This window comes from Giraffa tippelskirchi, chromosome 14, assembly GCF_054371585.1.
Source record: "Giraffa tippelskirchi isolate mGirTip1 chromosome 14, T2T-mGirTip1v1.2.pri, whole genome shotgun sequence".
NCBI classification, from domain to species: Eukaryota; Metazoa; Chordata; class Mammalia; order Artiodactyla; family Giraffidae; genus Giraffa; species Giraffa tippelskirchi.
In genome coordinates this window covers 57,119,993-57,132,248 of record NC_137288.1, presented here as the reverse complement: position 1 = coordinate 57,132,248, position 12,256 = coordinate 57,119,993, and the positions used below count along the sequence as shown (strand labels likewise).

General features: G+C 38.7%; 1 protein-coding gene across 1 annotated transcript in view; it reads right to left on the bottom strand.

Moving 5' to 3' along the window:
* SLC14A2 (solute carrier family 14 member 2) overlaps positions 1-12,256 on the bottom strand; it is a 66,766-nt gene that overhangs the window by 52,780 nt on the left and 1,730 nt on the right. Inside the window, exons 2-3 of the mRNA XM_081563179.1 lie at positions 2,086-2,266; positions 915-1,104 (exon numbers count right to left, since the gene is read on the bottom strand). Coding sequence (XP_081419305.1) covers positions 915-1,104; positions 2,086-2,266 — 371 coding nt within the window. The remainder of the gene's footprint in view (positions 1-914; positions 1,105-2,085; positions 2,267-12,256) is intronic.

Sequence of the window (12,256 nt, the reverse complement as noted above, 5' to 3'; positions counted from 1 at the left end):
CTACATATGATCACTCTAATCTGTTCTATTTTATTCTATTATTTTAATTTAAAAACTTTTAAAAAAATGCTGCTGACAATTCATTCATGATATGTGAATGGATTGGTGACTCCAAATTTAAAAAAAAATTGAGAATATGGGCATTCCCAAACCTCTCTGGTCATCGGAAGGACCCAGGAGAATCTTATTTAAAACACCACCCCCATACCCAGATCCGCTGAAAGGGAACATCTCTGGGAAGGAGGGAGAATGGGGGTGAGGTGAGAAACTACATTTCTTAACAATCACTCCAGGTGATTCTGGCCATCAGGAAAGTTTGGGAAGCATAACTTATGGCAAAGTGTGAGGAAAATGTCAGTTCAATAAAATGCTACTTATTGTTACTGGACTTTGTGGCCCCTGGTGCAGAGCTGGCCGCTTCCCCGGCCTGCCACTGTGCTTCCCGGCTCCTGCTTGTTCCCTTCTCCAAACCACCCCCGCACTACCCTCTTGCCCGCTGGCCTTCCACTCTCCCACATCAGCGCTGCTAGTTCGAGGCTGCCCTCTCTAACCTTTCCAGCACGTAGAGATGTCTACCTGCTCTGAACTCTCCAGTACATATACTGCCTAGTATTATTCAGAGACATTTCTTGTCCGCTAGTTGTATCTCCCTCAACTGCACTGTAGGTTCCATGAGGGAAGAACAGTTGCACCTGCCTTTGAGGAAATATTTCCGGAAGGTTCTACAGTCACATGGAGCCTGGTGCTGTTAATTGCTGTGAGCACACTGTGTGAAGAACTCCAGTGATGTGTTCAAAGTTGATACTCAAGAAACTGGTTGACTGATACTAGGATACAGTTGGCTGGTCACTCAAGTAATTACTTCTCCACCTCTCTACTCTGAGAAACCAAGACGCCCATAGAGAAGAACTCACCTGTCCTGGCTCAAGACGAGGGCAGTTAAAGTTGACACCACAGTCCCCAGACCTCCCGTGATTGTCCACCAGGGATTCTGGATCAGGAGCCCTATGAAGATGATGAACCCGCTGAGAGGGTTGTTGGCAAACATCACCTGAGCGGCCCCCCTCAGGACCCAGTCTGTGAACTGGAAGGCCAGGGGTTTATCTGAAAGAAATAGGCAGAGTCATCAGCAGGGTTCAGCCTGTGCTTCCCTGCCGGACCGCTGGTTGGCGTGGCAACCAAAGCAGACAGGGACGCACTAGTGGGGACATTTCCTCTCATTCCTCCTGGCGCCCAGCCTGAGCCACTGAGTGGCCTGGCAGTCAGTCCACAGTGGGTGTCAGTTTTGCCGTACAGACTGAGCGCCATGCTGAGATCAATTTAATGCTGTTCCAGCCATCAGCTTGGTTGGCACGGAAGCCCCAGGAACATTCCAAGGGAAATTTATTGGTCCAAAGGAAGAGGTGGGGAGGGAAGGAAACTCTTTTTGTTTAGAGCTCTATGGCTCAGTTGAGGGCTGGTATCTGAGCAGGAAAGAAACTGGTCTGGAGGGAAAAAAAGCTGGGAAAGAAACGATTTTAGCCCAGCTGTGAAATTAGCATTGAGTTATGCATTGACACTGAAGATTGACATGTGTTCTGTCTCATTCTCTGGTTTGGTTTCCAGGACAACCTATACAAGCGGGGGGCAGGTGGGGGAGGTGAGGGTGGGGAGTATTTGTTGCAACATTAGTTTAGGAAAAATGGGAGATGAATGATGTTAAAAGGAAAGAACCTGGAACACTGGGGAGGGTGAGGCTCATATTTTCTTCGCACATAAAAAATGACTGTGGAATAAGTGAAGGAATGACCATTTAGTTTCAGAAAATGGCTTACATGTTGCTACTATGGTCGCCCTATATCTATTCCAGGTAGGAGTGAAGCACTGGCAAAGGGCTAAAATCAGTGAAATGTGCTGAATTCTGAAATCATGGGAATTCAGATGGTAGGATACATGATGCTCACCGGAGCCAGCTTGGGGCCGGAACACCTCGAATGTGGGGACCTGCCGTGGCTAAGTGAGGGCGCAGCTTCCCCACTCCAAGCCAGGGGGGAGAGCCGGCTCCCTGGCCTGGCCTGGCTGCTTTGTCCCTGGACATCTGCCTACCTTTCAGCCAGTTCCTGCACGCCTTCATCTCGCCTGTGAGGTAGCCCACTGCTTGGAAGAGACTGATGCCACCTTGGCCTGCAAAGCCCTGAGGGGATGCCCCTCTTTCTCTTCTTGTATCCTTTTCAGTGGGTTTTTCAATCTTCACAATGTGGCTTTCTTCGTTGGATGACCGGAGATCCTTGCAGGAAGAGCCATGATAAAACATTAAATAACAGAGCTTTTTGAGAGCAGAGGCATTTGGGGCTAGGGAAGATGGTCAGATTTTTTTTTTTATAAAGATAGGGGATTATGAGATAAATGTCCATTGTGCAATGCTGTCTAGAGTGCTTCATGTAGGCCTGCCCCTCCCAGGACCACTACACATTCCTCATAGCAGGGTTCTTAACTTTGTGTGCCCGTGGATCCCTTTTGGTAGTTTGGCAAGCCTGTGGACTTCTTTCTAGAATGTTTGTAAATGCATAAAATGAGATTGCAATGAAAACCAATTATATTGAAATGCAGTTATCACAATATTTTAAAAACTTGGTGTGCATATAGGGGCAGTAGATCCAATACCAATACCAGTTATAATTCCAAGGTAGAGATGAGTGAACATGTGGGATTCCAACTCAGGACAAGTGTCTAGGGCCATTCTAGCTCCAGAACTCACTGTAGGATCACCCAAGACCTTTACTGTGACTACATCACAGCCCAACTTCAGCCCAGTGCTGCTGCTTTCACTTCTTTACAAGTATTGACCCAAGGACAGACCCCAGTAAACTTCTTCGATCCAAATCTCCGTCTCAGAGTCAGCTTCCTGGGAGAACCCAATCTATGGCAATGACAAAAATCCCAGGTACTACTAATGTGGCTGTTGTTTATTGCTTATATTTATTATTGAAGCAAATGCTAAAGTTCATTGGAGGTTAGTGAAAATAAAGATAAATTCTTTTCTCCATCCAAGTTCCATCCATTTATGAACCCTTGGGTCGGGACTCCTTGCTCTAAAACTATTCCTTCCAATATAGTAGCCAGTAGGACATGTGGCTCTTGGCACTTAAAATGTGGCTAATCTGAACTGAGATGTGCTCAAGTAGGTTTTGAAGCCTTACTATGAAAAAAGAATGTATAAAAGACCTCAATAATACTTTCTATTGATTATACACTAAAATAATAATATATTCATACATATTAAGTTAAATAAAACATACTATTCAAATAATTTCACCTGTATGAGCTGTTTGCATATTTTAGAGCACATCTCAATTTAGATTAGCCACAGTTCAACATCACAAAAACAAACAATCCAGTGAAAAAATGGGCAGAAGATCTAAACAGACATTTTTTCCACAGAAGACATACAGATGGCTAAAAGGCACATAAAAGATGCTCAGCATCACTAATTATTAGAGAAATGCAAATCAAGACTACAATGAGGTATCACCTCACACCAGTCAGAATGTCCATTATCAAAAAGTCTATGAACAATAAATGCTGGAGAAGGTGTAAAGAAAAAGGAACCCTCCTACACTCTCAGTGGGAATGTAAATTGGTACAGTCAGTATGTAGAAAAACTAAAGACAGGACTACCATATAATCCAGCATTCTGACTCCTAGGCATACATGTGGGGAAACACACAATTTGAAAAGATACATGTATCCCAGTGTTCATTGCAGCACTATTTACAATAGCCAGACTATGGAAACGACCTAAGAGACCATCAACTGGACAAGTGACTGGATAAAGAAAATGTGGTGTATTTATGCAACGGACTATTACTCAGCCATAAAAGGAATGAAATCATGCCATTTCAGCAACATGTGGACCCAGAGATTATCATACTAAATGAAGTAAGCCAGTCAGAGAAAGACAAATATCATATGATATCACTTATATGTGGAATCTAAAAAAATGGTACAAAGAAACTTATATACAAAATAGAAACAGACCCACAGACCTAGAAAACAAACATGTTACCAAGGGGAAAGAGGAGGGAGGGATTATTAGTTTGGGATTAACATATACACACTACTATATATAAAATAGATAAACGACAAGGACCTACTATATAGCACAGGGAACCATACTCAATATTTTACAAAATATTGCAATAACTTATCAGAGAAAAGAATCTGAAAACACACACACACATATGTATAACTGAATCACTTTGTTGTACACCTGAAACTAATACATTTATATTAGCTATACATCTATAAAAAATAAAATAATTTTTTCTACTTCTTTTCTTTTTACTTTTAAAATAGAGTACTATAAATCTAAGCTTATATGTGTGGCTCACATGTTTCTATTGTACTCTAATGGTCTACAGATTTCTCTAGCCTCCTCACTGCATCAAAACTTCAATGTCCTGAGGATGTCAGTAGAAATGGTGAACTGAAGCCCCCTCAAAGTCTCTCCTCCATTAAGGCAATGAGAACATTGGGAAAAATGTGCCTGAGATGGTGGATAACAACTGAGGAAAATAAGAAGCTAACAAAAAACTTAAAAGGAAAAACTGGGATGTCCATAGGGGGCTTTTAAAGGTTCAGGCATATGCCTTGCTAATCTCTGGAATTCTGCGTTCAGTTGGGTATATCTTTCCCTATCTCCCTTGCCTTTCACTTCTCTTCTTTCCTGTTTGTAAAGCCTCCTCGGATAACCACTTTGCCTTCTTGCATTTCTTTTTCTTTGGATGGTTTTGGTCACTGCCTCCTGTACAATGTTATGAACCTCTGTCCATAGTTCTTCAGGCACTCAGTCTGCCAAATCTAATCCCTTAAATCTATTTGTCACCTCCACTGATTTTAGTCATATCTGAATGGCCTAGTGGTTTTTCCTACTTTTTTCAATATAAGTCTGAATTTTTCAATAAAAAACTCATGTTCTGAGCCACAGTCAGCTCCATTGTTGATGGGCATACAATATATAAAGATGTCATTTGTACAACAATAATAGCACAAAGGTGATATGGATAGAATTATATAGTAATATAGCTTTGGATAATATTGTAATTAAGTTGAATTTAATCCAAACTATATTTTTATAAATTAAGACATTTAATTGTAATATCCAGGACAACTACTCAGAGAAAAAACTAAAACATTTACATAACAATGACAGAAGAATTAAAATGATACACTAGAAAATACCTGTTTAAGATAAAAGATGTCAGTGGTGAAGTAATACATAAACAGAAAAGATACATCATATATAGAAAGCAAGTAGCAAAATGGCAAGCATAAATCCTAACTTACCAGTAACAACATTAAATGTAAATGGATTACACACTTCAAAGACAGAAATTGGCAGAAGAGAATTTAAAAAGTTATACAAGTATATCCTCTCTAAAAGAGACACACTTTATGTTCAAAAATATAAATTGATTGTAAGGATGGAAAAAGATATATTGTGTAAACAGTTACCAAAAAAAACCAAAACAAAACAAAAGCTGGAGTGACTATACTAACATCAGCAAAATAGACCTTTTGCTAAGACAAAAATTGTTACTAGAGAGTAAGAAAGAAAAATTTAATAATAAAATGATCAATCTATCAAGAAAACATAATAATTATAAACACAACGTGCTTAACAACAAAGCCCCCAAATTTATGAAGCAGTAGTTTTTAGAACTGATGTGAGGAAAAGTTGATTCAATAATAATAATTGAAGTCTTCTATACTGCATTTGAAAAAAATGATAGAATACCTAGATAGAAGATCAAGGAAATAGAAAACTTGAACAACTAGATCAAATAGACATCTGTAGAACACTTCACCCAACAGCAGCAGAATATACCATTTCTAGCGCACATGGAACCTTCTCCAATATAGTGCATGCTATGTGTGTGTGTGCTCAGTTGTGACTGACTCTTTGCGACCCCAGAGACTGTAGCCCACCAGGCTCCTCTGTTCATGGGATTTCCCAGGCAAGAATGGCTGCCATTTCCTTCTCCAGGGAATGCAGGGATTGAACCCACCTCTCTTGCATTGGAAGGTGGGTTCTTTACCACTGCACCACTAGGAGGGTCTGATGCTGAAGCTGAAGCTCCAATACTTTGGCCACCTGATGCGAAGAGCTGACTGATTGGAAAGACACCGATGCTGGGAAAGATTAAAGGCAGGAGAAGAAGGGGATGACAGAGGACTATATGGTTGGATGGCATCACTAACTCAATGGACATGAGCTTGAGCAAGCTCTGGGAGATGGTGAAAGACAGGAAAGCCTGGTGTGCTGCAGTCCATGGGGGTCGCAAAGAGTTGGACATGACTGAGTGACTGAACAACAACAACACTAGGGAAGCCCATAGACCATGCTGGGCCATAAAATAAGTAAAACATTTTTATGGTTAAAAACATTAGTAAAGGGATTGAAATCATAAACAATATGTTTTCTGGCCACTGGCCACAGTGGAGTGAAATTAGATGGTACTGATGAAGCTATCTGCAGGGCAACAAAGGAGATGCAGACAAAAAGAACAGATTTATGGACACAGAGAGAGAAGGAGAGGGTGGGACAAATTGAGAGAGTAATGTTGAAACATATACGTTACCATATGTAAAATTAGATAGGCAGTGGAAATTTGCTGTATGACACAGAGAGCTCAAATCTGGTGCTCCGTGACAACCTCGGGAGGTAGGGTGGGGCACGAAGTGGGAGGGAAGTGCAAGAGGGAGGGGCCATACACATACCTATGGCTGATTCATATTGATCTGTTGCATAAACCAATGCAATATTGTAAAGCAATTATCCTCCAATTAAAAATAAATAAACTTAAATTAAAAATAGTGAAAAAAAATCCACTGGGAAAAGATTAAAGTTAAAAATGAAAAAAAGAAAAAAGAAATCAAACATAGAAGAATATTTGTAAAATATGTGAAAATTAAAGAACACACTCCTAAATAAACCATGGATCAAATAGGAAATCAGAGGAGAAATTAGAAAATATTTTGAGATGAATGAAAACAAAACTATAACACATCAGATTTATGGGATGAAGCTAAATCAGTGCATAGAGTGAAATTTATCAATGTAAATACCTATGTTAGAAGAAGAAATATCTCAACAAACTAACCTTTCCCTTTAAGAAATTAGAAAATAACAGTGAATTAAGCCCAAAGTGAGTGGAAGGAAGGAAGTAGTAGATTATAGTGAAACTAAATGAAATAGAGAATAGAAAGATAGTATAAAAATCAATGAAACTAAAAGTCAGTTCCTTGGAAAGGTCAAAGTTGACCTTTTAACTTTTAACTAGTTTGACAAAGAAAAAAAAGAGAAGATTGAAGTTACTAGAATCAGAAATGGAAGAGGAGACATTATTACCAGCCTTAAAGAAATAAAAAGGATTACAAAGAAGTGGGTTATAAAGAAATGAATAATGATATTCTAACAAATTAGATAACCTAGATGAACTGTATAAATTCTTAGAAAGACAAAACTGAGACAAAACTACCAAACTGAGACAGGAAGAAATAGAAAACCTGTACTGATCCCTAAAAAAATCAAGCAACTGAATCAGTTAAAAACAAAGTCAAACCAAACTAAAATTTCCCACAAAGAAAAACTCATGTCCAGGTGGCTTCATCTGTGAATTGCACCAAATGTTTAAGGTATTAATTCTAATACCTTCCAAAAAGCAGAAGAGAAAGGAACACTTCTTAAGATAATCTATGAGGCTAGTATTATCCTGATATCAAAGCCAGACAAAGACATGACAAGAAAGAAAATATAGATCAATATGTTTTATGAATATAGATGCAAAAATCCTTAACAAATACTAGCAAAACAAATCCAGTAGGATATAAGAAAAATTATGACCAAAGAGAATTCTAAGAATTTGAGACAGTTTCAACCTGTAAAAACTATCAATAGATTGTTTAATAAAGAAAAATATTCACATGGTTATTTCAACAGACACAGAAAAACTATTTGAAAAACTCAACAACCTTTTCTGATAAAAGCAAGCAACTAACTAGGAATATAAAGGAAGTTCCTCAACCTAATAATAAAAAAACTCAGAGCTAATATCATACTTAATAGTGAAACTGGATGCTTTCCCTCTAAGATCAGTAACAAGACAAAGATGTGTGTTCTTATCACTGCTATTCCACATTGTACTAGAAATTTTAGCCAGAGTAGTTAGGTAAGAAAAAAAAAAAAGACAAAAGGGAACCAAATTGGAAAGAAAGAATTTAAACTATCTCTATTTGAAGATATCCTTTTATACAGAAAACCTTAAAGAATCTACAAAAAAACAGATTTTATTTCTGTACATTGGCAATGAACAATCCAAAAATAAAATTAAGAAGACAATTCTATCTATCTAGCATGAAAAAGAATAAAATATTTTGGATTGAATGTAACAAAAGAGGTGTAAAACTGTGCACTCAAAATTACAAAACATCACTGAAAGAAATTAAAGACTTAAATAAAAAAAAAGATAGCTTATGCTCACTGACTGGATGACTTAATTTTGTTAAGATAAAATATTCTCCAAATTGGACTATAGATTTGACACAATCCCTATCAAAATGTCAGTTGCCTTTTTATTTATTTATTTATTTTTTGTGGAGATTGAAGTTTGGATCCTAAAATTTATATTTTAGGATCCTGAAATTCAAGGATCTCAGATTAGATGAAACAATCTTGAAAAAGAAGAACAAAGTTGGAGAACTCATATGTCCTGATTTCAAAGCTTTCTATAAAGCTCCATTGCTCAAGGTGGTGTGGTATTGCCTTAAGAATAAACATATAAATTGGATCCATAGAAATTAGAGCCCAGAAACAAACCCATATATTTATGGTCAATTGATTGTTAATAGGAATAGCAAGACAATTCAATGGAGGAAGGATAATCTTTTTAACAATGGTGCTGGGACAAATGGATACTCACTAGTTAAAAGACTGAAATTGGATCCCTACTTAAAATCATATAAAGTAACTTAAAATGAATAAAAGACTTATATGTAAGTGCTAAAACTATAAAACCATTCAATTAAAACATTGGAATACATCTTTTGACCTTGGATAAGAGAATGGCTTCTTGGATATGACACCAAAGTATAAACAATCAAAGAAAATATAGATAAATTGGACTTAATCAGAATTAAAACCTCTGTGCTTCTAAGGACATTATCAAGAAAGTAAAAGGACAACCTACAGAGTGGGAAAGATAATTTGTAAATTACAAATCTGGAAAGGGCCTAATATCCAGAATATTACAACTCCACCATAAAAAGACAAATAACATAATTTAAAAATGAGCAAAGGACTTGAAAAAACATTTTTTAAAGAAGATATACAAGTGGCCAGTAAGCACATGAAAAGATGTTCCAAAATCATTTGCCATTGGTGGTGGTTTAGTCACTAAGTCCTACTCTTGGCGACCCCATGGACAGTAGCCCACCATGTTTCTCTATGGGATTTCCCGGGCAAGAATACTGGAGTGGTTTGCCATTTTCTTCTCCAGGGGATCTTCCTGACCCAGTGATTGAACCCATGTCTCCTCCGTTGCAAGCAGTCTCCTGCATTTCCGGCAGATTCTTTACTGACTGAACCACCAGGGAAGCCCCACTTGCCATTTGGGAAATGCTAATCAAAATCACAGTGAGCTGTCCCTTCACATTTACCTAGGCTATAATAAAAAAGACAACACAGTTTGTTGAAGAGGTGGAATGGCGCAATGTGTACATTGCTGGTGAGAATAAATACTAATGCAGCCACTTTGGAAAACAACTTGTCAGTTTCTTAAAATGTTGAATGTAGATTTACCATGTGACCCAGAACTACCACTTCTAGGTACTCTTGCCTTGAGAACCCCATAAACAGTATGAAAAGGCAAAAAGATATGACACCAGAAGATGAGCTCCTCAAGTTGGAAGGTGTCCAATATGCTTCTGGGGAGGAGTGGAGGGCAATTACTAATAACTCCAGAAGAGTGAAGTGGCTGGGCCAAAGTAGAAACAACACTCAGTTGTGGTTGTGTCTGGTGGTGAAAGTGAAGGCTGATGCTGTAAAAACAATATTTGATAAGAACCTGGAACGTTAGCTCTATGAATCAAGATAAATTGGACATGGTCAAGCAAAAGATGGCAAGAGTGAACATTGACATCTTAGGAATCAGTGAGCTAAAGGATGGGAATGGGTGAATTTAGTTCAGATGACCACTCTATCTACTACTGTGGGCAAGAATCCCATAGAAGAAATGGAGTAGCCTTCATCGTAAACAAAAGAGCCCAAAATAGGTGCAACCTCAAAATGAAACAATGACCTCGGTCCATTTCCAAGGCAAACCATTCAACATCACAGTAATCCAAGTCTATGCCCCAACCACTGATGCCAAAGAAGCTGAATTTGACTGGTTCTATGAAGACTTACAATATCTTCTAGAACTAAACCAAAAAAAGATGTCCATTTCATCACTGGGGGTTGGAATGCAAAAGTAGGAAGTCAAGAGATACCCAGAAAAACAGGCAAGTTTGGCCTTAAGGTACAAAATGAAGCAGGGCAAAGGCTAACAGAGTTTAGTCAAGAGAACATGCTGGCCATAGCAAATACCCTTTTCCATCAGTTCACGAGATGACTTTACACATGGATATCATCAGATAGTCAATATAAAAATCAGGTTGATTATGTCCTTTGCAGCCAAAGACAGAGAAGCTCTATACAGTCAGCAAAAACAAGACCTGTGGCTGAATGTGGCTCAGATCATGAGATCTTTATTGCAAAATTCAAGCTTAAATTGAAGGAAGTAGGGAAAACCACTAGGCCGTTCAGATATGACTTAAATCAGTGGAGGTGACAAATAGATTCAAGGGACTAGATTTGGTAGACAGAATGTCTGAAGAACTATGGACAGAGATTTATAACATTGTACAGGAGGCAGTGACCAAAACCATCCAAAGAAAAAGAAATGCAAGAAGGCAAAGTGATTGTCCGAGGTGTCTTTACAAATAGCTGAGGAAAGAAGAGAAGCGAAAGGCAAAGGAGATAGGGAAAGATATACCAACTGAATGCAGAATTCCAGAGAGTAGCAAGGAGAGATAAGGAAGACTTCTTAAAGGAACAATGCAAAAAAATAGAGGAAAACAATAGAATGGGAAAGACTAGAGATCTCTTCAAGAAAATTGGAGATATCAAGGAAATATCTCATGGAAGGATGGGCATCATAAAGGACAAAAAAAAATGGTAAGGACCTATTTGGTAAGGACAGAAGCAGAAGAGACTGAGAACAGGTAGCAAGAATACACAGGAGAACTATACAAAAAAAGGTCTTAATGACCTGGATAACTATGATGGTGTGGCCACTCACCTAGAGCCAGACAACCTGGAGTATGAAGTCAAGGGAGCCTTAGGATGGAGAAGGAAATGGCAACCCACTCCAGTATTCTTGCCTGGAGAGTCCCAGGGACAGAGGAGCCTGGTGGGCTGCCATCTATGGGGTCGCACAGAGTCAGACATGACCGAAGTGACTTAGCAGCAGCAGCAGCAGCAGGGCCTTAGGAAGCGTTAAGAACAAGGCTAGTGGAGGTGACAGAATTCCACCTGAGCTTTTTAAATGCTAAAAGATAATGCTGTGAAAGTGCTGCACTCAGTGTGTCAGCAAATTTGGAAAACTCAGCCATGGCTACAGGACTGGAAAAGGTCAGTTTTCATTTCGGTCCCAAAGAAGGGCAATGCCAAAGAATGTTCAAACTACTGTACAATTGTGCTCATTTCACATGCTAGCAAGGTTCTGCTCAAAATCCTTCAAACTAGGCTTCAGCAGTATGAACTGAGAACTTCCAGCTGTATAAGCTGGATTTAGAAAAGGCAGAGGAACCAGATATCAAACTGCCAACATTCAGTAGATCATGGAGAAAGCAAAGGAGTTCCAGAAAAACATCTATGTGTGCTTTGTTGACTACACAAAAGCCTTTGACTGTGTGGATCACAACAAACTGTGGAAAATTCTTAAAGCGATGAGAGTATGAGACCACCTTACCTGTCTCCTGAGAAACCTGTGTCAAGAAGCAACAGTTAGAATCAGACATGGAAAACTGACTGGTTCAAAATTGGGAAAGGAGTATGACATGGCTATATGCTGTCACCCTGATTATTTAACTTATATGCAGATTATATCATGTGAAATGCTAGGCTGGATGAATCACAAACTGAAATCAAGATTGCCAGGAGAATTATCAACAACCT